Raw genomic sequence first — 27,270 nt, forward strand, 5'->3', positions numbered from 1 at the left:
AGTATAGAGGAGTGCCAGAAACCAAGGACAGTAATTGAGAAATTGAATAAGCTAAGTCTGGAGGTTTTTTGCACCATTAAATTAAAAGAGAGGGTATTAGCATGTCCCAAAAGAATATTGACTGAGCTTAATAAGATCTAGACATTCAGGCAGGGACTCCTAGAAGAGACACTAGTTTCTAACCATTCAATTATTTCTTTCTGTTTTCAACTCTGTAATTTACTTTTTGGAATTGTCTTCAGCTCGGTTCATTTCAGCATTTGCTTCAAAGGCACGATCACATAGTGATGAGGAAGGCGGGCTCTGCAGCCAGAGATTGGGCCGCCTATTCTTGCTCTATCACTGACCTGCTCTGTGTAACCAGCCACAAAGCCCTCACCCTCTCCTGTGGCACGTTTGCCTCATCTGTGAAGTGGGAAGAGCAGCTGTGCCTCTGTCACAGGGTTGATAGGAATATTTGTTGAGTTAACTATGCATAAGGCACATAGCCTCATAAGCAGTCAATAAATGTTGAACTATTACTGTTTAGAGGAAAGAAGGGTGTGGGACTGGAAGGGAGGACTGGGTGGAAGAAATAAATGTATACTGAATACCTGCTATGGGCTGAGCATTATGCTGGGTAACTAACATTTTTAATACTCAAATACTCGATATAAAAGATAGTGTTATCTGAATTGCACAGATGAGAAAATTGAGGCTTAGATAATTTTGAGACTCATGTTCATTTTAAAATGGATGTTAGCAGTAATTAGCAAGCGAGAGTGTATGCCCTTTGTAGGATAGTGGAAGAACGGGAACCCCCATATGTTAGTTACCAGAGATTACCTCACCGTCCCATACTTTGAGATTTAGCCGAGTGCCGTATGCTAAGGCCAGTTTGGAGCCATTACCTTCTGCTGTTGCCATTATGCACTTGGTGGACAAACCTTTCAGGACAAAGTGCCTTACAGAAGCATTCCTATATCACTAACTGCACAAAAATGAAATAGAAAGAAGAAAGTTATGATGAAAAAGCCATCATTATATTTAACTAAAGTATTTTTTTCTTACATGAGCTCTTCAAAGAAAAAAATTCTATTTTCTTCAAAACAGTAAAGGCTTTTTAAGAGAATAAAATTAGATAGAACAACTAAGAAACACATTAAGCCAGTCAGCTGTGTAAGTGAGGGGCAAGGACAGCATGGGTAACTGCAATTAGTGCAACCCTTTCTGTCTTCAGCCTTGCAAGTATAATTGTAATAGAACTAGAGGGAGTTTTCTAGGCCTGGGTGTTGAATAATGAGCAAGCGTTGAGGGTATGAAAAATACTGATTGCACAATCCTGCATACAAAATATCTGTCACACTCAGCAACAGTCAGACTTGAATTTCAGACCTTCTAAAAATTAGTTATTTTTAATTAATGTGTATAAACCTATGATCTTTTAAATACATCTATTATTGATGTAGCTTGTCAATTGTGATCTTTTACTACTTTTATTCTTTTAAGATTTAAAAGGCCATTCTCTGATTTGTAGATTCAACTAGATTTCACAGTCAAATAAGCATTGAAATGATATGTTGCCAAAAGCTGTTTTAAGCTGTGATGTCTGCCCTATTTTGGGGGATTATGGAGACACACATTTTTTTCTAGGGTAACAGAAACAAATAAGGCAGATAAGCACAGGTTTATTTTCTTTGTATTGTATGTATTTACCTGTTTTCCTAGAATGTGGCCTGTGGAAGGCATAAATACAGGCAATTACAGAGTACCCTCTCTCAGTCAGGCCCTGAGTACTGTGTGATTCCAGATAAAAATAGACTAGATCTGGCCCTTGAAGCTCTCACAATTGAATAGGGCAGCCAGAAACAGAAGTAACTTAATAGACTATGTTAAATGCAATAACGGGGATTTTCATAGCATTTCATGGTAGCCCAGAGAAAGGGTACCACTTCTACCCAGATGTTGAGGAGGTAGCCCCTAAGTTAAGGAAGCAAAATGGGGAGGCACATTCCATAAAATGCTGTAATCTCCATCCCCAAAACACACTTCCTGGGAGTAAGTTCTGTACCTTCCAACTGGTCTTCAGGTGCCTGTGATTCCTAAATTAACAGTAACTAGTTTTGCCCAAATGACCAAAATTCTGTTCCTGACATGAACTTCCACAGGTCATTTTTTGTTTTGTTCTATGAAGAAATGTATGTCTTTGGAAATCATTTTACAAAATCATAGAGTAGAATGCATACAGCAATGGAATTGTTGAAGATGAAAGAGGCTTTGTCCTTTTTTCATTAGGATAACTGTTCTCAAGTAAGACTAGAATAAAATTGAAATGGAACCAATTAGAAAAGAACAGAAGCACTTAAGACAATTGTTGCTGAAAAAATTAGATCTGATGATGTGGAAAGAATTTAATTAAATTTCAAAGTGAAATAACTACAGTTCTGCATTAGCCTTTCTCCTAGGAAAATATCTCTTAGAGTTTGTTACTCTTGGCCTACAAATTGGTAGTGGTTGTCAATTATTTTCCTCATTTTGATTATTATGCTGTATATACTACCGACAATGGGATTATTTGTGCAGCATTACTGCTGAGAGAATCACTAAGACTGCATGTGGAAATGTGGTCTCATATGTGCCCCTATGCATTTGGGTGGATAGAGGGGAAGGACCTAACTTGAATCTACAGATCCGATATCAACTCTCCAGGAGCAGAATGCTGCTATTTAAGAAGAAAGTATTGATTTAGGAGAACAAGCATCACACATGTCAGATACTAAGTACTCTATTAGAAACAAAGGTGGCCAGTGGACTAAGTAATTACCCATTAAGAAGAGTGGGAGAATTGTGTAGAAAAGAGAATTGCAAAAAGATGACTCTCAATCCTTTCATATCATAGGATGAATCAGTGGGACCTCTGACCCAAAGCCTTTGGAAGAAGCAATATTTTGCACAAACCTGGAAATTTGTTTCCTTTTCTTGCCCCCACAGCCTCGCCATGTGTTCAACATGCTGAAGAAGTATGTCCGTGCTGAGCAGAAAGACAGGCAGCACACCCTGAAGCATTTTGAACATGTGCGCATGGTGGATCCAAAGAAAGCTGCCCAGATCCGGTCCCAGGTAGGCACAGAGGGTCCCAGGTAGGCACAGAGGGTGGTTGTTCTCTGCATCTTTGACAACCGGCACTCCTGCTTTTCAAGTTGGATCTTTAGGTATTCCCAGAGTAGCTATGGGTGGTGTGCTCTGTAGCAAGAGCTCTTTAATACCTGATAAATTCTAAAGGCTTGTCTTAGACCAACAGGTGGCTTGACATATTCTGATTTATGAAAATCATAAGGAATATAAAAATCTTAAGCATCTACTGCTACTTATTCTTAAGGAACCATTTAAAACTCTGATGACTAAGATGAAGAAAAAGGTTGTATTAACAAAAACCTCTAAAATTGGTTCAACTAAATTGTAACAGGCAGTTATAACACCATTGCTACCACAATGCTTGGATTTAATGTGACCCCAAATGAAGTCTTATAATAATATGTCTCAAAAGTTGACAACTGGGATCTACCTCTGGCAATCCAAACTTTTATATTTCCTTACATAGAGGAATTTAAAATAAATAGCATGAAATATCTAGTCAAATTGAAATGTATTCCTATCTTTTGAAAGATTTGCACAGAAACCTATTTAGGACATTAGGTGTTATTTGGGGAGCCTCAGTATTAGGAATCAGTTGGGCAGGAGTGTTCTTTTCAGTTGGCTCTGTACTGTACGGCTACAAGCTGACTATATGGAAAGTTTAAAGCAGCCCCAAAGTTAGGGAATTAAAAGATGGGAGAACGGACAGGTAAGGATGCCCTTTTGGGTTAAAAGTTCCAGCAGGATTTTGTCAGTTTTATCTTAGAAGTTTGTGTCTACCTGTGGTGCTTGAAAAGGAAAATGACTATTCCTTACTAGAGGTGGTTTACCTGGAGCTGTCATCCTTCGGTGCAGGTCATGACACACCTCCGTGTGATTTACGAGCGCATGAACCAGTCTCTCTCCCTGCTCTACAGTGTGCCTGCTGTGGCCGAGGAGATTCAGGATGAAGTCGGTAAGCAAGGTGGTTCTTTTCATGCTGTGCCTATGAACACAATTTTCTCTGGTAAGAGAAAATCAGGGAACTGAGTTCATCCTCATCAGGAATCACCAGTATTCAAATATGTGGAAGGATAAAGAACAGATTCCTTTTTACAAAGAAACTCTTGAGGGGTGGAACTAGCTCTCGCCTTAGCAGTTACATCAGATCATAACTATGCTTACTTACAAAGGGGGGGTATAACTTAATGGTATATTTGTGTAGTAATGAACCACTTGTTACTGGATTATACTTGTCAACAGTTTTCTTCTACTTCAGTCAGTTGTGTAAATACCTCCTTACAGTCGTTTGGTACTTCACAATCAATTCTTTCTTCATCTCTTAATTCATTATTATCTTAACCTTATGAGTAACATGATATCCCTTTTTACAGATGGGAGCTAAACTTAACAGTTTGAGAAATTTGCTTGCCTATATCACACATACCCTAAGTAGCACAACAAAAGCACAAAACAATGACTTCTGATGATAAGGTTATTGTTATATTCAGTAAGACATCTTTCTTTGATGCTCTCCTCCCCCCAACCCCCAACATAGCCATGAGGGTTCTCTGAACCTCGTTGTTCTTTGAACTTTGTTGTTGTTGTTGTTGTTGTTGTTTGAACTTAATTAAATATGTGTTCACTATCTTCCATTAAACTTTTATTTTGAAATAATCATACACCTAAAAAGTTGGAAAGATAATAAAGAGAAGTCCACTACATGATGCCCACCTTCCTCAATAGTAATATCTTACATAACTAAAATACATTATCAAAGCCAGGAAATTGACACTTTGTGCCCACTGTCTTTCATGCCCTTAGTTTTCCTAATGACCTCTTTGATATTTCATATAGGAGATCTCACATTTATGTGTTTCTCTACAAGGGAGTAAAGTATCATGTAACATAATTATACACAAACCCCCCAAATACCCATAGTTAACTTTATTTCACAAAAGTACATAGATGGAAGTTCTGCTAGTGCCTCTTTCCACATAAAGGAAATGTGTGTACTGTGGAAATCTGGTGCACAAACTGTCCGCCAAAAAGCAATGTGTATGTGGATTGTCCCACTCTGTAACAAATCCTGCCCTGTTAATAACCTTGGAAATACACGCAGGTTATTTGAAATTCTAACACCCAGGATGTTGTGAATGGGTAGACCCATTACAGAAATTCCTCCTGTGAAGTGCCTGAAAACACCCCCTGGCTTGCTGTTTACATTTCCTGCCAATGCTATTCTATTCTTTCTTTTCAAAATTACTACTACCTTGTAAATGTTGTTCACATTATATCAAGTATTTGGCATATTATCAGGTGGTGATGGTGTGTTCAATATTGTGTATTAACAGAATCAAGCATACTTCAGGCTATATGCTTGGAAAAGAAACTTCATAATATGTCATCAAAGCTTTTGTTGAAAAGTAGTAGCTCAGTGTTGAGCAAGATCTTAAGAGGATAGTCAGTAGATTTTAGTCTACACCATGGACTGAAATAGGCTTTCCAATTAATTTTTCACTATTAAGTTTCTTTTAGATATTTTTCTAACAAGAATATTTATTTATATTTCAAAATGATTGTTTTTTTAATATTTATCCTATTATATTAGTTATGTATTGATATTACCAATATCATGATAAGCTTGGTGGCTTAAAACAGTGTCTGTGGGTCAGACCAGGAGCTGCTGAAATGGGTCCTTCACTTTAGTGACTCATAAGGCGGAAATCAAGGTGTTGGCTGGGCTGCCCTCTCCTCGTAGGCTCCACCTGGGAGTTGTGGGTGGTTGGGGCTCATATGGCTTGAGTGGAATTTAGTTCCTTGCAGCTGCCGTTCCCAGGACATTACTTTCTTGCTGGCTATCCACTGGAGACCACCATCTTCACTGGTTCCTGGCTACAGGGTCCTCCCCAACATGGCCATTTGTTTGTCAAAGGCAACAAGGGTAAGAGTCTTCTAGAAAAACTGTTAATACATCTCACATAATTAGTCATAGAAATAGCATCCCATCATCTTTGCCTCATCTTAGCCTATGTTTGGTTCAAAACAAATTACAGGCCCTGCCCACATTCGAGGGGGGTTATGCAAAAGCATGGATACCAGCAGGTGGGGACCAGGGGGGTCTCCTTAGCATGAGTCCACCACAACTGTAAAATGCCTACTTTAGAGCTGGAAATACAGACGTAGAACACCATATGTCCCAGATAGTCTGAGAACCATTCACTCCAAATCCCCCATGGAGAAATGGAGGCCCATAGAAGGGAATGGGGCTGCAAAGATGGTGTAATAAGGTCAGTGATCAGGTGAGAGTGGGACCCTATTACCCCACTCCTCTTCCTCCATACCATACCATACCAGCTCCTTCATCAAGCGACAACATCAACTGAGGTGTTGTCAGAAATACCAAACTATAGAGGAATAAGCCACTGCAAAGGACTAGAAAGTTGATGACTAATATTCCACTCTCACCCAATAATTATGGTTGACTCCTTCTAATTAAATTATCAGTACTTTTATCCAGCAAGATGCTACTGAAAACAGTGGCCACTAATGAGTCACACTTACACAGAACAGATGGTGATTCAGGCATCTCAAGTGTTGCAAAATACCCAAGAAGAGGGCCACACAGTATACATCTAATCTCTGTGACCAGGAGGATAGTCAGATAATTGAAATCATGGAATTTTTTTCTGCAAGAAAAGGTCAACTATTAAGATGGATTAAGAGCGTGTTTTTTTCTTTAATGTTTTTGTCTTTCTCAATATAGTAGACACCAAATCCTGAAAGATAATCTTTTCTAAAAAAAATCTTGCCTCCATTTTTTAAATGGTTGTTTCCTATATAAAGAGAAGCTTGCATTAATGAACTTCCATTAAATAGACCCGTGTACCATTTGAGCTCCTAACACCAAAGCTAAAATAACTCACTTTTAAAGCTGGATGTAGTTGAAACAGGGTCTGCCATGGGTGCTAAGTGTTTTAGCTGAGTAGTATATAAGCTGAGTGGGAATTCTTTGAAATATTCTCTTTACTTTTCAATATGTTTGAAATCCCATAAAAGAAGTTGTGTTTTCTCTTTTTTGTGTTAGCTTATTTTCTAAATAGAATTGTCACAAATTTCTTACAGTTCATGTCTTATTCTCTAATAGTTTCTGACTAAATGTCTTATCATGAGTCTGATTTGCAGTTGTCTTTTATATATAATCAGACTTTAGGTTTGGAGTCAATTCAGTGCAAATAAGGATATGAGAATTCAGCTGCTGGCAAAAGGCCAAGATCTGAAACTACCTACAAATGCATGCCTTTTATATAAAAGTGCTTATAAATGCAAGCAGTTTATGTTTGTTTCTGTACATAGAATAATTTTGATTGGATAAATACAATAGTTTTATTAAATGTGGGTAACAGTTGCTCCTGAGATATGAAGGGTTTTTACCAGTCTGAGGAACTGACAATGTCTTTAGTGACATAGTGATACATCTGCTTCATTAATTTATGCTCCTATTAGGAGAGAATTCTCTGTAATGAACCAAAACAAGGAAGAAGTTAGCCACAGAAGAAAGAAGGCAGAGCAAAAGTGGGAATTGGCATAAAGTTGTGAGAACAGTGAAGTGTAACTGGCCAGAGCATAGATTCACCATGCCAGTGAATTCCGGCTCAGCCTTTTTATCCATTGTGCTTTCCTGAGGAATCCCATCAGTTTTTGCTGCTTTACTGTGAACTCCAGTAAATCCCGAGTCCGTAGGTCTAAGAACAGCCTGTCTTCTAAGTCCCAGTAACAGACTCCAGACTATGAGAATATCCCATACGTTTCTCAGACTCTAATCAATGTGTATAAAGAAGAAATTACTGTGTCCCTCTTGAAATTTACTCATATTACAGTCTCAGTTTTGGGTTCTCCCAGTTGGCTTATAGTTATCCATGACAGCTTACCCCCTCCCTGCCCCATGGTTTCTTTTCCATCTCAAATCCTGTATATCCCACCTCCTGTATTCACGAGCAGTCCCTGGTCTGTGCATCTACTACCTTAGCTCAGATCCTTTTCCCTCTCTGATGAGCTTCCTCTAGACTGCCAGCTAGTCATCCTGCCTCATGTGTCTGTGGCTGCCTCCTACCCAACTGCTTCCTCTTTAGGACTGCCCGAGTTCCCTGCTAAAATACAAATAAAACGTGCATGTAGTTCTTCCTTGCTTTAAAAGTGGCATCCTTCAGTACATGAAATGTCCATGTTCCTATAAATCCTTGACTAATTTGCTTTGGGAGCCTTTCGAGTCACAGCCTTATAGCAAACCAGTGAATGTCTGTTACAATGGTGTTGATGGGTCTGTATGAAAGTTCACCCTTGAGGTCCAGGGCCACCACATACAGATGTGGCAGGTGGTTTAGGGGAAAAGTACAACTGACATTCATCCTACATCCCGCTCACAGAGCTGAGCCCTCTGGCACAGCCCACCTAAAATAGGACTTTACTTTACTTTACACGAATGCAACATACAAGCTTGTGACAACCCTATTGAATTCAGTGATAGCACCCCCAGTTTATAATTGAAGAAACCGAACTTCAGGGAGAGGTCACTAACTTGCCCTTAACAGACAATGAAGGGAATTGGGGCCAAGGTCTGCCTGAGTCCAAATTCCATGCTCCGTCTGCTATACATTCTCCTCTCTCAGGTGGAATTTTCTTCTACTTAACCTCTAAAGATATGTATCCATATCTAAAAGCATATTCTACTTAGTATTGAGGTATTTATTTACATGTCCACCAACCACCGCTGCCCCATCCTTGCAGCTCCTCTGGGTATATCTTGGTCATCTGCATCCTCTGAGTCCAGCAGAGGATCTGGTACTTTGTAGGTATTAGTAAAGGGAGGCAGAGCTGAAGCAAATCCCCAGACTGCAAGGTAGATGGTCCTTAGGTTAATCAAGTGGACTCCTTCAAACCCTGGAGCCCCACCCTGAGCTTCTTCCTTAGTACCTAATGGTACATTGTGGTACCAAATCAGTCTTTCCTCAGCCACAACCTTTTCTAAAGCTGTAAATTGATCAAGCCGACAAAATGGGTGCAGTTGGTAAAGGTAACAAAGAACAAAGCAGAGTTAGAAGTACTTGTTAATAACATTTTATAATTTTGTCATATCATTTCTGTGACCTTCTGCTGTTTGGTTATTGCCCAATTCACGTACCTTTTTTCCTGTAATAAATTGAAGTACAAATGAATAAATCCATTCACATACTTTGATACTTGATTTATTATATTGCCTGGTTTGAGTGTCCCATCAGCCAGAGTCTAAGGGTATTGATTTGACTTGCTTCACCAGTAAGTATGAATTATCAAAACTGCTCTATTAGTTTGATAAAAGCTTGCATTTTCTTTTATAATAATTTTTCAGTTCAGTTTGAATTAGCAGGTGCAAGTTCCCTGGCACAGTTATTTATTACTGAATTTTTCCTTTTTTTAAAAAAAGAAAAGCTATTTGCATGCAGATTATGAAGTTTACTTGCAAAGAAAGACTAAAAGGAAAACAATGTTTTTAGAAGGGGAAAAAATCACTCTATTCATTTAAAATAGCTTGTTTAGAGTTTTCCTTCTTTTATTCAACAAATCATAGATTTTTTATTTCCTCTTCAGGGTCCATACTCTGTCTTAATCATTTTTAACCCTTCAAAAAGGCAGGGATCCTTCATCTCTACTGTTCAGTTCAACCTCTGCTTTGTCAGATTGCTATTTCAAAATGCTGGGGAGTTTTTGCCCTTTGTGTTCTTCCTTAAACCTATGCTAAAGGGATTCTCTTATACTCTTTCTGTCAGCGCTGAGGTTATTTATCAAAGTGCTTCATTTTGCAGCCACTTCAAGGCTAAAAATATTGTAGTTCACAATTTAGAGTTGGGTGCTTCAAAATTCTGTAAAGAGCAATTAATGAGAAAGGCAGTTGGAAGGAAAGAGGGAAGGAAGGCGTGATTGTTTCATACACTGGGTTTTTTTTTTCCTTTAGCATTCAAAATGAATAAAAACATAAATTATTATAGACCAGATGTTGGAAGGATCTCTTACTGAGCAAATCCAGAGTGAATGGGGTAGAACTGAAATACGTGGCAAGATATCAAGAAACTCATGCTAATGAAAGAATGCTTATAACTTATTATTATAATTTTACTGTGGCCTCTTGATAAAATGTTCTGCTCTTTGGGAAAAATACAGCATGTTCTTTCAAAGACAGTGTTTCCATTTAATGTTCCTAATAAACCTATTGATTTTTTGATTTAATGAATGCAAAGTAATCTAGGTTTATAGGATATTTACAACACTTGCTGGACTAACAGAATGGAACATTCATTACTACTGAGGATTTTAAGTATCTTCTTTTAAAGTAGAATTGTTAGTCAAGGAAGGGCATCAAGGAGAAAATCATAAAAGTAAAGTGAGAAAGAGCTGTCAACTTACTCCTCTCTTATTCTTTGTTTTACATAAGGAATGACTTCTGAATGTATGTAGATTTTATATTTTACATCTGATTTAATATTTGGAAATGAGCATTTGTTTGTATCATAAGTCACCAAAGACATGTTCCTCCTCTGGTTTTACAGTAGTTTCAGAGCTCCTTTTCATAGTTTCCCCACTCCTATTACCTAATTACGGATATGTGACCAGTGATTGTGTGCCTAGCTCTAAATGTGTATCTTTGTCCCCATTTTACCAAGAGAGTTTCTCTTCCAAAATAGAATCACTTTTTTTAATTTTTTTATTATTACTTTTAATTTGAGATATATAATTGACATATAACATGAGTTTCATGGGTACAACATAATGATTTAATATTTATTTGTATGCATTGCAAAATGATCACCCTAATAAGTCTAGTTGACATCCATCACAATATATTTATGTAACTGTTTACATAAATTTACACAAAAAATTTTTTTTCCTGTTATGAAGACTATTAAGATCTACTGTCTTAATAACTTCCAAATATATAATACAGTATTATTAACTATAGTCAACCATATTGTATTACATCCCAATAGCTTACTTTATGGCTGGAAGTTAGTGCCTTTTAACCCCTTCACCAATTTCACCCACGTCTCTCCTTCCCCCTCTGGCACACACCAATCTGTATCTTGTATCTATGATCTTCGTTTTTTGTCTGTTTTGTTTTTTAAATTCCACATATAAATGAGATCATGTATTTGTCTTTGTCTGACATATTTCCCCTAGTATAATGCTCTTGAGATCCACCCATGTTGTGGCAAGTGGCTAGATTTCATTCTTTTTATAGGCGAATAGTATTCTGTTGTGTATATGCACCATATTTTCTTTATCCAGTCATCCATCAGTGGATGCTAAGGTTGTTTCTTTATATTGGCTATTGTGAATAACAATGCAGTGAGCGTAGGGGGAAAGAGGGGTACATATATCTCTTTGAGTTAGTGTTTTTGTTTTCTTTTGATAAATAGCCAGAGTGGAATTGCTGGATCATATGGTAGTTCTATTTTTAATTTTTTGAGGAACCTCCATACTGTTTTCCGTAATGGCTGCAACAACTTAAATTCCCACCAACAGTGCGCAGAGGTTCCCTTTTCTCTACATCCTTGCCAACACTTGTTATTTGTTGTCTTTTTGATAATAGCCATTCTAACAGGTGGAGGTGGTATCTCGGTGGTTTTGATTTGCATTTCCCTGATGATTAGTGATATTCAGCATCTTTTCATTAATCTGTTGGCCATCTGTATTTCTTCTTATGGGAAATACCTCTTCAGCTCCTCTGCCCATTTTTTTAATTGGATTGTTTGGGTTTTTTTGCTATTGAGTTGTATGGTTTGTTACATGTTTTGGATAGTAACCCCTGGTAAGATACATGATTTGCATCATTCAGCAGATTGCCTTTTCATTTTTTTGATGATTTCCTTTGCTGTGCAGAAGCTTTTTTGTTTGATGTAATCCCACTTGGTTTTATTTGGCTTTTGTTGACTTTGCTTTTAGAGCCAGATCCAAAAACTCATCACCAAGACCAGTGTAAAGGAGCTTATTACTACCTCTGTTTTCTTTCAGGGGTTTTTTGGTTTTAAGTCTCATATTCAAGTCTTTAATCCATTTTGAGTTAATTTTATTTATGATGTAAGATAGCGGTGCAGTTTCACTCTTTTGCATCTGGCTGTCCAGTTTTCCCAGCAGTATTTATTGAAGAGAGCATCCTTTCCCCATTGTATATTCCTGGCTCCTTTGTTGTAAATTAATTGACCACATACACATTGTTTATTTCTGGACTCTCTATTCTGTTTCATTGGTTTGTGTGCCAATATACTGTTTTTAATGCCAATATACTGTTTTGATTACTATAGCTTTGTAATGTAGTTTGAAACCAGGGAACATGATGCCTCCAGCTTTGTTATATTCTTTCTCAAGATTACTTTGACTGCTCTGGATCTTTTGTGGTTCCATAGAGCCAATCATTTTATAAATGAGAAATATATTGTCAAGTGAACCTACATATAAGCATTTTATCTTCAAAGTGGGAAAGTATATTATGACAGTAGCACCTTAGTTTTCTGATGCTTTGACTGCCATGTTGATATGTCTCTAAACAGCAAGATCCAAACCTGTCAACACCAGTGAGTTCATACCTCAGGCTCAACTGGTCTGTAAACAGTCTTCAGTAGGTTACAGCGTTAGTGTTTAACTTCCCATACCCGTTAGTTTAGTGTTTTGTATACTTTTAGCTCTCTGCACTTTTTTTATATGATGTTTAAGCTGTCTTTTTCTTTCTTAAGAGCTTAATTATTGAATCTGTAAACATAGTGTGTTGTTCAGATGATCTGTGGAAATCACTCTTAAATTGGTAAATTGTTAACGTGTAAGTTATTCAAATAAGTATTTTTTGTGTTTCTAGCCCATAATTTTAAAGGGAAAGTCAATCCTTTAGCAATGTTAAAAAGAATACACTTTCTAGAAGAAATGAATGTCAGAAGATTTCATTTAAAACAGGTAAACATAATCTCTACTGTTGTGACAGACAAACTGTCGACATTAGTATTTAATTCATTGTGGTGTGTTGATCCTATATCTTGGGGTACAGTTCACACTAGCAGTCATTAGATGATGTAAATATCAACCACACTGTTCACTTCATGCCATTGCAGTGGCTCGCCATGGATTATTTTTCAGCCTAAATAAATATATGAGTGGTAGCTATTCAAATCTTTTGCCCATTTGTTAATTGGGTACTGAGTTGTAGGAGTCCTTTATTCCACTCTGGCTACTAGTTTCTTATCAAATATCTGATCTGAAAATATTTTCTCCCTTTCTGTAGGTTGTCTTTTCGCTTTCTTGATATCTTTTAACTAGCAAAATTTTTAAACTTTGAAGTCCAATATATCAACTTTGTTGTTACTTGTGCCTTAATATTATACCTAAGAACCATTGCTCAAGCCACAGTCAAAAGATTTATACCTATATTTCTAAGAGTTTTATAGTTGAGCTCTTACCAGATCTTTGGTTGATACTGAATTCGTTTTTATATGTGGTATGAGGACAGGGTCCAGGTTCATTCTTTGCATTTGGATAGCCAGTGTCCCAGCACCACTAGTTTAAAAAGACTATTCTCTCTGTCTTGAATGATCTCAGAACCTTGTCAAAAATCAGTTAACCAGAGATATATGGGTTATGGGTTTATTTCTTGATTCTCAATTCTATTCTTTTCATCTGTATGCTTATCTCTATTATAATACCACACTGTTCTGATTTTTGTACCTTTATTGTAAGTTTTGAGATTGGGAAGTATGAGACTTCCACCTTTTTCTTTTTCAAGATTGCTTTGACTATTTGGGGTCCCTTGCTGATTCCATATAATTTTAGGGTCTTTTTTTCCTCATTAATGCAAAAAAAGGTAGTTGGAAGTAGGGGTTGTTTTGGCTATATAGATCCATTTGGGGACTATTAATTTTTTTAGTGAAGCTTTGTAAACACTGTAATTACTTAAATACATACCCACTATGAGATGATAACATTTTGGCTCCATTTAAGAGGGTTAATGTTTAGAAGTAGCAAGAAAATTGATTTATGACAGTCTCCTTTTACTCCAAATTTTGGTGAGATTGGGAGCTTTCCTTACATTATGATGACTTACACATCAGTAGTTTTTGCCTATTTTTAGACCATTCCTGTTTTTGTGTTCGTGGGCTCCACAGCTGGGTGGGCAAATGAATCCTGAGGTGGTATCTCCCCCACCAGGTTCTGCTGATCCCATGATGATCCACGGTGGTTCTAGAGTTTTTCCTAACTCCTAGTTCTTACGTATGGCCCTCTAATTCAAATCAAAATCCAAAAGAAATCCTTAGTAACTACAGTGATTGGGGAGTGCAGTCACACCACAGCAGTGGCCACTAGATTATATTTCCTGGCATGGAACCTTACAGCAGATGTGTCCTGATATTTTTTTCTTTTTCTTTTTTTGGTAGTCTTGGGAACAACCAGTGATTTTAGACCAGAAGAAGAGCTGGTTATTTTGCTTTTCACAAGAAGCTGCCTTCAAGGTTCCTATTTTTTTTTTTTGTATCAATGATCTACAATTACATGAGCAACATTGTTTATTAGACTCCTCCCATCACCAAGTCCCCCCCACATACCCCATTACAGTCTCTATCCATCAGCGTAGTAAGATGCTATAGAGTCACTAGTTGTCTTCTCTGTGTTGTACAGTCCTCCCCATGCACCCGCCTCATTATACATGCTAATCAGAATGACCCCTCCCTTCCCTCCCATTCTCCCCAGTCCCTTTGCCTTTGGTAACTGTTAGTCCATTCTTGGGTTCTGTGTGTCTGCTGCTGTTTTGCTCCTTCAGTTTTTTCTTTGTTCTTATACTCCACAGATGAGTGAAATCATTTGGTACTTATCTTTCTCTGCCTGGCTTATTTCACTGAGCATAATACCCTCTAGCTCCATCCATGTTGTTGCAAATGGTAGGATTTGTTTTCTTATGGCTGAATAATATTCCATTGTGTATATGTACCACATCTTCTTTATACATTCATCTACTGATGAACACTTAGATTCCTTCCAATTCTTGGCTATTGTAAATAATGCTGCAATAAACATAGGGGTGCATATACATTTTTCAAACTGCGCTGCTGCATTCTTAGGGTAAATTCCTATGAGTGGAATTCCTGGGTCAAATGGTATTTCTATTTTGAGCATTTTGAGGAACATCCATACAGCTTTCCACAATGGTTGAACTACTTTACATTCCCACCAGCAGTGTAGGAGGGTTCCCCTTTCTCCACCACCTCACCAACATTTGTTGTTGTTTGTCTTTTGGATGGTGGCAATCCTCACTGGTGTGAGGTGATATCTCATTGTGGTTTTAATTTGCATTTCTCTGATGAATAGCGATGTGGAGCATCTTTTCATGTGTGTGCTGGCCATCTGAATTTCTTCTTTAGAGAAGTGTCTGTTCAACTTCTCTGACCATTTTTTTATTGGATTATTTGCTTTTTGTTTGTTGAGGTGAGTGAGCTCTTTATATATTTTGGATGTCAACCCTTTATCGGATCTGTCATTTATGAATATATTCTCCCATACTGTAGGATGCCTTTTTGTTCGATTGGTGGTGTCCTTTGCTGTACAGATGCTTTTCAGCTTGATATAGTCCCACTTGCTCATTTTTGCTTTTGTTTCCTTTGCCTGGGAAGATATGTTCATGAAGAAGTTATTCATGTTTTTTCCTAAGAATTTTATGGTTTCATGACTTACATTCAGGTCTTTGATCCATTTTGAATTTACTTTTGTGTATGGGGTTAGACAATGATCCAGTTTCATTCTCTTACATGTAGCTGTGCAGTTTTGCCAACACCAGCTGTTGAAGAGGCTGTCATTTCCCCATTGTATGTCCATGGCTCCTTTATCATATACGTTTGGGTTAATATCTGGACTGTCATTCCTGTTCCACTGGTCTGTGGGTCTGTTCTTGTGCCAGTACCATATTGTCTTGATTACTGTGGCTTTGTAGTAGAGTTTGAAGTTGGGAAGGGAGATTCCCTCCTGCTTTATTCTTCCTTCTCAGGATTGCTTTGGCTATTCAGGGTCTTGTGTGTGGTTCCATATGAATTTTTAAACTATTTCTTCCAGTTCGTTGAAGAATGCTGTTGGTATTTTGATAGGGATTGCACTGAATCTGTAGATTGCTTTGGGCAGGATGACCATTTTGACAATATTAATTCTGGCTAGGCAAGACCATGGGATGAGTTTCCATTTGTTAGTGTCCTCTTTAATTTCTCTTAAGAGTGTCTTGTAGTTCTCAGAGTATAGGTCTTTCACTTCCTTGGTTAGGTTTATTCCTAGGTATTTTATTCTTATTGATTCAATTGTGAATGAAATTTTTTTCCTGATTTCTGTTTCTCCTATTTCATTGCTGGTGTATAGGAAAGCAACAGATTTCTGGGTATTCATTTTGTATCCTGCAACTTTGCTGAATTCAGATATTTGTTATAGTATTTTTGGAATGGAGCCTTTGGGGTTTTTTATGTACAATATCATGTCATCTGCAAATAGTGACAGTTTGACTTCTTCTTTACAAATCTGGATGACTTGTATTTCTTTGTTTTGTCTGATTGCCATGGCTAGGACCTCCAGAACTATGTTGAATAATAGTGGGAAGAGTGGGCATCCCTGTCTTGTTCCCAATCTTGGAGGAAAGGCTTTCAGCTTCTTGCTGTTAAGTATAATGCTAGCTGTGGGTTTTTCATATATGGCCTTTATTATGTTGAGGTATTTGCCCTCTATACCCATTTTGTTGAGAGTTTTTATCATGAATGGATGTTGAATTTGTTGAATGCTTTTTCAACATCTGTGGAGATGGTCATGTGGTTTTTGTCCTTGTTTTTGTTGATGTGGTGGATGATGTTGATGGATCTTCGAATGTTGAACCATCCTTGCATTCCTGCAATGAATCCCACTTTATCATGGTGTATGATCTTCTTGATGTATTTTTGAATTCTGTTTGCTAATATTTTGTTGAGTATTTTTGCATCTATGTTCATCAGGGATATTGGTCTGTAATTTTCTTTTTTGGTGGGGTCTTTGCCCGGTTTTGGTATTAGGGTGATGTTGGCTTCATAGAATGATTGGAAGTATTCCCTCCTCTTCTATTTTTTGGACAACTTTAAGGAGAATGGGTATTATGTATTCTCTATACGTCTGATAAAATCAACAGTAAATCCCTCTGGCCTGGGGGTTTTGTTCTTGGGTAGTTTTTTGATTACCGCTTCAATTTCATTGCTGGTAATTGGTCTGTTTAGTCTTTCTGTTTCTTCCTTGGTCAGTCTTGGAAGGTTGTATTTTTCTAGGAAGTTGTCCATTTCTTCTAGGTTTTTGAGTTTGTTAGCATATAGAATTTCATAGTTTTTATGTTTCTGTGGGGTCCGTCGTGATTTTTCCATTCTCATTTCTGATTCTGTTTATGTCTGTAAATTCTCTTTTTCTCCTAATAAGTCTGGCTAGGGGCTTGTCTATTTTCTTTATTTTCTCAAAGAACAAGCTCTTGGTTTCATTAAATTTTTTTCTATTTTATTCTCCTCAGTTTTATTTATTTCTTCTCTGACTTTTATTATGTCCCTCCTTCTGCTTACCTTAGGCCTCATTTGTTCTTTTACCAATCCCAGTAATTGTGACATTAGACCACTCATTTGGGATTGTTCTTCCTTCTTTAAACAGGCCTGGATTGCTATCTACTTTCCTCTTAAGACTGCCTTCACTGCGTCCCACAGATGTTGGGGCTCTGTGCTGTTGTTGTCATTTGTCTCCATATATTGCTTTATCTCTATTTTAATTTGGTCATTGATCCATTGATTATTTAGGAGCATGTTGTTAAGCCTCCATGTGTTTGTGGGCCCTTTTGCTTTCTTTGTACAGTTTAGTTCTAGTTTTATTCCTTTGTAGTCTGAAAAGTTGGTTGGTAGAATTTCAATCTTTTGAAATTTCCTGAGGCTCTTTTTGTGGCCTAGTATGTGGTCTATTCTGGAAAATGTTCCATGTGCACTTGAGAAGAATATGCATCCTGCTACTTTTGGGTGTAGAGTTCTGTAGATATCTGTTAGGTCCATCTGTTCTAGTGTGTTGTTCAGTGCCTCTGTGTCATTACTTATTTTCTGTCTGGTAGATCTGTCCTTTGAAGTGATTGGTGTGTTGAAGTCTCCTAGAACAGATGCAGTGCATTTTATTTCCTCCTTTAGATCTGTTAGTATTTGTTTCACAAATGCTGGTGCTCCTGTCTTGGGTGCATATATATATTTATAATGGTTATATCCTCTTGTTGGACTGACCCCTTTATCATTATGTAATGTCCTTCTTTAACTCCTGTTACTTTCTTTGTTTTGAAGTCTATTTAGTCTGATACTAGTACTGCAACACTTGGTTTTTTCTCCCTGTTGTTTGCATGGAATATCTTTTTCCATCCCTTGACTTTTAGTCTGTGCATGTTTTTGGGTTTGAGGTGTGTCTCTTGTAAGCAGCATATAGATGGGTCTTGCTTTTTTATCCATTCTATTACTCTGTGTCTTTTGATTGGTACATTCAGTCCATTTACATTTAGGGTGATTATTGAAAGATATGTTCTTATTGCCATTGCAGGCTTCAGATTCGTGGTTACCAAAGGTTCAAGGGTAGCTTCTTTACTATCTAATTGTCTAGCTTAAGTCGCTTATTAAGCTATTATAAACACAGTCTGATGATTCTTTATTTCTCTCCCTTCTCATTCCTCCTCCTCCATTCTTTATATGTTAGGTGTTTTAATCTGTACTCTTTTGTGTGTCCTGTGACTGCTTTTGTGGGTAGTTGATTTTATTTTTTGCCTTTAGTTAGTCTTTTGTTGGTCTGCTTTCTTTGCTGTGGTTTTATTTTCTCTAATGACATCTATTTAGCCTTAGAAGTGCTTCCATCTAGAGCAGTCCCTATAAAATATCCTGTAGAAGTGTTTTGTGGGAGGAAATTCCCTCAACTTTTGCTTGCCTGGAAATTTTTTAATCCCTCCTTCATATTTAAATGATAATCATGCTGGATACAGTATTCTTGGTTCAAGCCCCTTGTGTTTCATTGCATTAAATATATGATGCCATTCTCTTCTGGCCTGTAAGGTTTCTATTGAGAAGTCTGATGATAATCTGATGGGTTTTCCTTTGTATGTGACCTATTTTCTCTCTCTGGCTTGCTTTAATACTCTGTCTTTGTATTTGATCTTTGCCATTTTAATTATTATATGTCTTGGTGTTGTCCTCCTTTGTCCCTTGTGTTGTGAGATCTGTGTGCTTCCATGGTCTGAGCAACTATTTCCTCCCCCAGTTTGGGGAAGTTTTCAGCAATTATTTCTTCAAAGACACTTTCTATCCCTTTTTCTCTCTCTTCTTCTTCTGGTACCCCTATAATGCAGATATTGTTCCTTTTGGATTGGTCACACAGTTCTCTTAATATTCTTTCATTGCTGGAGATCCTTTTATCTCTCTCTGCCTCAGGTTCTCTGTATTCCTGTTCTCTGATTTCTATTCCATTAACGGCCTCTTTCACCTCATCCAGTCTGCTCTAAAGTCCTTCCAAAGATTGTTTTATTTCTGTATTCTCCCTCCCAACTTGATCCTTTAGCTCTTACATATTTCTCTGCAGGTCCATCAGCATGGTTATGACCTTTATTTTGAATTATTTTTTAGGAAGATTGGTTAAATCCGTCTCCTCATGGCCTCTCTCAGGGACTGTCTGGGTGATTCTAGACTGGACCAAATTATTCTGCCTTTTCATGGAGATACAGCTAGTCGTAGGCAGGTAGCACATCTGTCAGCTAGGAGAACAAAGTCTCTTCCTGCTTGCTGGTCACCCTGCCCTTCTCTGCTGCCTGTGCCGGTTACCCGCATGGCGGGAGCAGCCCTCAGGGCATCCCAGAGCCATGTGGGGGAGAGGCAGGCACACTGGGTGTGCTGTCCTTCAAGAACTGCGCCCCTTAGCACCCTGCCCCGGCCAGCTGCGCCCTGGCGATGACCCTGGGTCTTTCCCGGGCGGCTGCGTGATGGGAGGAGGCTCTGAGCGGCTGCTGTTCGCGCAACCACTCCCAGACTGCTCTGCCGGGGCTGAGCGAGAGGGGGAATGAACAGCAGGCTGTGTATCGCCATGAGGGGCTTCAGGGCTGCATTGCCACCCAGGGGGTTAGGGCGCCCAGAGTTCTCTGGGATTCCCAGCTGCTGGGCTGTGTGTGCCAGGACGATTCCATCCAGCTGTGAGACCCCTGTTCCTTTAAGACTTTCAAAAAGCACTCACTTTTCTTTTATCCCAGGGGAGCCGGCTGTAATGACCGCTGGCATATTTTACTTTTCTGTTTCCCTTATATCCAGCACACCACGCAATGTGTATCTGCACTCCTGGCGTGGATGACTAGGACTGGGTATTTGACAGTCCTGCGCTTCCTCTCCCTCCCCGCTCTGACTCCTCTCCTCCCACTGGTGGGCTGGGGTGGGGGTAGCGCTCGGGTCCCGCCAGGCCGCCACTTGTATCTTACCCCCTTCATGAGATGCTGAGTTCTCACAGATGTAGATGTAGCCTGTCTATTGTACTGTATCCTCTGGTCTCTCTGTTAGGCATAGTTTTATTTGTTGTATTTTCAAAAATATATATGGTTTTGGAAGGAGATTTCCACTGCCCTACTCACGCCACCATGTTCCCAAAACAAAAAATCTCAAAGTTCCTATTTTAAAAGAGGAGGAGAAAGTCACAGTAGATCTGCCACTCTGAATATAGAGATGCATTCAAATTGAGATTAATTTTGAAATATATTTCCACAAAGCCTAACTGGGAAGGAGATGAATGTGTTTGCATGTGAGACGGTTTGGAAGGAATGTTAATTTGCCTCTTGTTCAGCTCAGAAGGAAATACTGAAATTTATTTGGCAAGCCCCATTACTCTGTTAACTGATCTCCCATCCCATGTAACACGGGCTGCTTTAGAAAGTAAGTCATAGACCGTGGGGTATAAGATCTCACCGAAATAGGAGATCAGCCTGTTAACCTATTCCAAATTATGAGGCATGTGTCCAAAAGAATGTTGACTCAGTATGAATCAGAACATAGTCAGAGTGTTTTGGGCTTCATGGGAAAAACAAGGAGCCAAAGGGCAAAGGCCGCAGTGTTACTTAGCTTCAAGTAGTATTGACAGGTTGGCCTAAGACAATTTACTTAAACTAGACTACTTAATGTATTTAGTTTTTTATAAATATTATTAGTTTATATGTGTTTATGAAAGCATGAGTTAAATCTTATTACTTCAGTGAAAAAGCAAATAGTGACTACTTGTGTTGTCTTCTGCATGTCTCTGTACCTCTGCCTTTATTTGGGGTGGCATTTGGATGAGTCTGCCTGGCCTCTGAGAGCAGATGGACAAACTATGTGTTTAGCTTCCTTTTTAACACTGACCTTGATAAAGCTGCTCTAAAGCCAATAGAAATCAGAGACATTGTCACCTTAGGGAAGGAAGAAGGGGCATCTACAGGTTTCGTGCATCTCAGAAGCAACAGCCTGAGCGGCCAGGCCTTGGCAAACTATTCATTGCTTCTCTTCCTGAGGCTGTAATAGTGAAGTGAGACTCTGAGGCTCTAATGAGTTGCTTCTGAAGCTTTACTGAGTCAAGAAGGAACTTGTGGGGCCTGAGAAGTGGAGAGCTGGAAGTGCACAAGGGAACATAAGATATTAATACGATTATGCTTATTAGTATTTCAGACCTTTTTTTTTTTTAGGAAACTCTAGAAGCCAACCAAATTTCATCTTCTGGATTTTAATAGGCAAGAGTGGAGGAGGTTGAGAGAGAGTACTGTTTGAAATTCTAAATTAGTTACTCTTTTGCAAAAACCTGCCCTCATTTCATTGATGATTACTGGGCCTTGAAAGAAGCAAATGAGTCTCAAATGATAGTCAGTATATTTGATAGAAGGGATAGTTGCCAAGAATGGCCTCAGGTACAGCATGCACTATAAGGCAGGTACCAGGGATGTAGATGGACTTGAAAGCGTTAATCATTCATAACGTAACCTTTCTTTATTACATTAAAATTTTCTTCTTTATTTTTGACTATTGTACATGTTACGTATTTTCATATGTTCAACTGTGACCAGATCACATATGCTTTCTGCTGTTCATGAGTCTCCAATGGTACCAAAAAACAGTTTTGTAAAATTTTGATATGTGAGTCTTTGTGAATATAGTTCATGTTACAATTTTTAAATTGTTAAAGTTTTCTAATATCAAACAGCTTTTGCCAAATAAAAAGAAAGCTATCATTGCCACTGAGATATCACCAGGTATACACCTCAGTTCTCAGTCACCACTCTAGTAACTCATAAGGGACTATTCGAGCATCTCACAAGTATAGTGCTCATTTCGGCAGCATGGACACTCAGTTTGGAACAACACAGAAAAGGTTGACATGGCTCCTGTGCAGGGATGAGGTACAAAGTCATGAAGCATTCCATATTTTCTATTCCACTGCATGAGGTGCCTAAAGTAGTAAGTTCATAAAGACTGAAAGTGGAATGGCAATTGTCAGTTAGTGGTTAATGGGTACAGAGTTGTAGTTTGGGAAGGTAAAGTTCTAGAGATGGGTGGTAGTAATGGTTGCACAACATTATAAATGCACTTAACGCCACTGAATGCTACACTTAAAAATGGTTAAAATAATAAGGTTTGTATTAACCTATCTTACTACCATAAAAGAAATGTATATTTTCATATCACTTGCCATTGTGAATAGCAAGAGGATCCAAGAATTAAGGATGTTAGATCTTCAGTAAGTATTAAATGCCTGCCATATTCCAGATCCTACACCCATCACCAGATATACCATAGATACAGAGCACAATCTTCCCTACTCAGATAATTTAGAATCTTCTTGGGGAGACTTTGGATAAATACATTTGAGAGAGAGGCTGCACTCGTTTAGCTGAGCCATGTTGGTTGCCATGTCTCTTGGCATTAGGTAGTATCATCTAACAGTTATTCCTTACTTCTGTCATCACTCACTGAAGATTATTAGAGAAGAGAGAACCATAGTTTTCAACTGGCTCAGCTGTGTCTTCACAGGCTCTAAGAAACTTTCATACACCCAAGGTCATACATCTGGTCAACAAGAGTAAGACCAAATCTGTTCTGATGTCTGTGTGCCCTGTGGTGTTTGCCTGCCTCTCTGCTGACACCAAGTTAAACAGATCTGGGACTTGGAAGCTATTTACTCAGCTTCAGGAACTTTGCTTTGAAAATGTTGTGGCTGCAAGAAATGTCCCTCTTTTAGCATATGTGACTGAGAAATAAGATGCTTTCCAAGCACTTATGTCAATGTTAAGGTGTTTATAAAGGATATAAACATCAGGTCACTATGCATTTTTGTCACATTTGTATAGAAATCATATCCCAACCCATGAAAAATGACACCAACCATGCCTCCTTCTGTAGGATTGCTGTTAGATTTTTCTGTGCAGACAGCAAAAAATTTCTCTGAAAGGTAATAATTCTCAGTCAAGGCTTAATCATTTGTGACAGGTCAGGCATAAAGGATTTAGCTCTGTGAATGTCAGTGGCCGAAGCCCTTCAAATCATACACATCATTAGCTTGTCTCCCAGTCCAAGGCGGGGAATCATTTTCATGATTATGGAGTCACAGTTCATTTCTTGCCACTCAGATGTATTTAGAAAAGGGAATAGAAGAGGAAAGAAAAAGAATTTAATGAAAGATTTTATGGGTGTTTTTTCTTAGTTTTTATTATTACTCAGTTGTCTTCCTTTTGATGACTAGCTTTCTTTTTTTTCTTTCTCTTTTTTTTTTTAAGACTCATTTGATCCTCAGAATAACTGTACAAGCAAGACAGATAGTTACTCCTATTGTTTTCCATGAACCTGACTTTCTAGGGAAGATGACTTTATATCCACAGCCCTAGATACATTTATTTATGCTGATCTGTCTACAATGTTCATGCCCGATCTTGGCCTATGGAGATCCTGCTCAGCTTTCAAACCCCAACTCTCATGTCATCTCCCCCTTTAATCTTCGATTAATGCAAAGCATCTGACCTCTGATCATGTACTTTATATTTTACATGTGTCTACTATTGCTTTCATGTGTACATGTCACTAATTGCCATATATTAATTGTAAGCTCTCTGAGAGTATAAATCAAATAGTCATGCATTTGTATCTGCTGAAACAAATTATTAAGTATATGTAGTTACAAATTCCTGTCTTCAAGAAATGCTTCAGTTACAGCAATGGTTCTCAAAGTGTGGTTTTTGGACCAGCTGTGTCGGTATTCCCTGGGAACATGTTAGAAATATACATTGTCTAGTTCTACCCCTGATCTCCTGAATCAGCAACACCACGGTGGGGCATCAGCAGCCTTTCTTTTAACAAACTGTCCAGTTGACATTAATGCATGTAAACTTTGAGAATTACTGACTCAGAGTACATTCATCTTATGAAAAGTTAATAAATAGGCAAGGATATGTTCTAGCACCCCAATAAGCCAATTAGATTTACCTATACAGTTATGTCTAAATTCAAAGATAGAAACTATATGCCACAAAAAATGTTTAAGGTGAAAATGTAAATGAATTATTGTTTGATTAATTCATAAAATATAACAGCTCCAATTCACAGAAAAAGATACATAATTGCTGATTAATCATAGATGAAAAGGATGCATGCCTCATGATTAAATAGAACAAAACATCATTTTTTTAAATTACCAAATTTAGTAGTTTATAAAAATCTGTCGTACTTTGTCATGAATAAGGGTAAGTGAAAAGGAACTTTCAAAAGCTACTGATTAATGTATGGGTGTAATCTTTTTATGGGACAACTTTACTCTGTCTAATAAAATACACAGGCTTTTCTAATTTAGCCCCATATTGCTTAGATACACTGACACACCTGTGGTGAGAAGCACTTCTGCTTGTAACTTGATTCCCCTCAGTACTATTTCTTCATAAGCATTACTACCTTTAAAATGTCTATAAAGGAAGGGCATATGATGTTCAGTCGACTCAGCTTCCCTTTCTGAGATTCCTTTATATTTTTCTCAAGTTGGGGTTCAGTGCCCCTAAAATTACAGAAAAATTGCAGTATGTGATGCTGGTTGGAAATGCAACCTTTCAAGAAACCAGGTGCAAATGGGCTAGGCTAAGCCGCCTGTCTAAATAACAAGTGAAAGTGTTGTCCTCTCTCTGCTTTCTTCTTCCAAGACTTTATATTCTACTGTAACCTTAGAATTTTCAGTTTCTCTGTAATTCTGGTAAAAAGGAAGAAGCTACTTCCTAATATACTTGCTCTCTTCTTCTCCTGCCTCTTAGGTTAGTTGATGTATATCAAAATAAGTTCCAGAAGTTCTTAGCATTTTTTTAAATACTGAGAATGAACATTTAGAGCAAACCAACCAAGCTGAAGAGTTTTTTTGAGGATAGTAACCATAATAGAATAGTCCCTCACTTTTCTTCTAAGATTCAAACTGAACAGTTTCCAGACTGCTACTGGAAATGTCAGTGATCATAAGGAAAATGGACAAAAGAAGCTGTTTCAAGACAAGTACGAATAGGTGGGGGCTACGGGAAGTATCCTTCTAACCCAGTATTTAGGCCCTGCCAGAATGTATTGGGAGCCTATAGGCTGAGTCTCTGTCTCATTTCTCTTGCATTCTTTTTATCAGAAAACCAATTTCTTGATACTTGATTGCCTTCTTTCCATCTTAACAGAGAAGCCTTCTTATATCTAAGTACCTTGTTCAGGTATAAGAGAAATTAAGGTGAGACGGTTTGGGTTTACTAAAAGATACTTGATATCAAAAACAAGAAGGCCTAAATAGTTTGTTGATTAACATGGTGTCCCACTGTAGGTCAAATATTATATGAAAATATGGGAGAGACTTTGCTTTCTAGATCTCCCTGATGTGAAATGAAGAGATGGGTTTTTCCCACATCCAGTGTGAACCTGTTTCCATGCTGGTGCCAACACCTCAAGAGAACAGGAGAGTGGCATCAAACCTCAGTTTTCAGATTAAAGATTCTTGGTGACTAAGTCCTTGGTCAACAGAGCCTGTGAGTGTGCTGTAAAAATGGTCAAGGCCCAAGGGGTTCAACATGTCTTGCAAAACCCTTCAGAAATAGAATAAAGCCTTCAAATACTTGGGTGTGAAAAAGTATAATGTTTTTTCTTCAAAAAAAGAAAATAGTCATATTAGAGAGGTATTGGGAGCACTCTGCCAAAGACTAAATCTGGGTGTTCTTTTATATAAGGCTGTGTTAATCTGGGCTTGAGGTCCTTGGAACCCACTAATACAGGGCAGGCTAGTGTGATGAGTTGATTGACTTCATAGCTTGTAGCTTGAGCTCTCTCCACTGTCTTACGTGGTCTCGGCACCTTTTTGCCATCAGCCAGTAGGTGGAGAGTATCTGGCATTTGCTGTCTTGGTCTTTGTTACTTACTGTAAGTCCTTGGATGTGAAAAGCACCGAAGAGTTCATGCACTGTACCTCTCCGTGGAAATTGTTATTCCAACAATGAAAGTCATTGTTCCTTAATGTGTTGTTGGGGCCAGGTGAAGCACAGTAACTTGGAAGTCTGGTGAAAAATAGATTCCTGGGTCCCATCTCTGACCTACAAAAATCTGCATTTTCCATACCTCCAGGTTATTCTTAAATGTTCAGAAGTTTAAAACTCATGCTTTTGTGAAACAACAAAAATGTAAGGATTCCTTTAGAATTAGGTTATATTTGTGTTGGTCTTGAACATACGGTAATTAATATATTCTGGTATTAGCCATGTGGATTTCTAGTGGTGCTTGTTTACAGAGCTGTGAATTCTTTGAGCTTAAATTCATTGAGAATCTATTTAGGTGTGATGGGGCTGGTGGCTATGTTTTATTCAAGTTAAGACTTCAATATTAGCCATGAAATGGGATTGGCGTAAATTGCTTATTAACTTTGATTAAGTGTATCTAAAAGGAATAAACAATACAAGCATAGGTAGGGCAGGCATCTGTCAGGAAGTGCCATCTTTCATGACACTTGCCCCCTTGGCTCTTGTATTTGCCTTTTTAGAAATTGTGAATCCACTACTCTGCCTACCAGAATCTTCCTTCCTCTTTAGTCTTCACTTCCTATTACTGATACTGGCATTTTACT

General features: G+C 38.1%; 1 protein-coding gene and 1 non-coding gene across 8 annotated transcripts in view; both read left to right on the forward strand.

Annotated features, from left to right (window-relative positions):
• Positions 1-27,270, forward strand: part of APP (amyloid beta precursor protein) — a 260,328-nt gene that overhangs the window by 194,193 nt on the left and 38,865 nt on the right. For all 7 annotated transcript variants that reach the window (XM_036875238.2, XM_036875241.2, XM_036875242.2 and 4 more), the window contains 2 exons: positions 2,971-3,099; positions 3,970-4,069. In XM_036875238.2, coding sequence (XP_036731133.1) covers positions 2,971-3,099; positions 3,970-4,069 — 229 coding nt within the window. The remainder of the gene's footprint in view (positions 1-2,970; positions 3,100-3,969; positions 4,070-27,270) is intronic.
• On the forward strand, positions 22,479-22,585 carry LOC118907119 (U6 spliceosomal RNA). The gene has a single exon (XR_005022714.2). It is a non-coding gene; the product is annotated as a U6 spliceosomal RNA (small nuclear RNA).

This window comes from Manis pentadactyla, chromosome 1 (genome assembly GCF_030020395.1).
Source record: "Manis pentadactyla isolate mManPen7 chromosome 1, mManPen7.hap1, whole genome shotgun sequence".
In the NCBI taxonomy this organism is placed as follows: Eukaryota; Metazoa; Chordata; class Mammalia; order Pholidota; family Manidae; genus Manis; species Manis pentadactyla.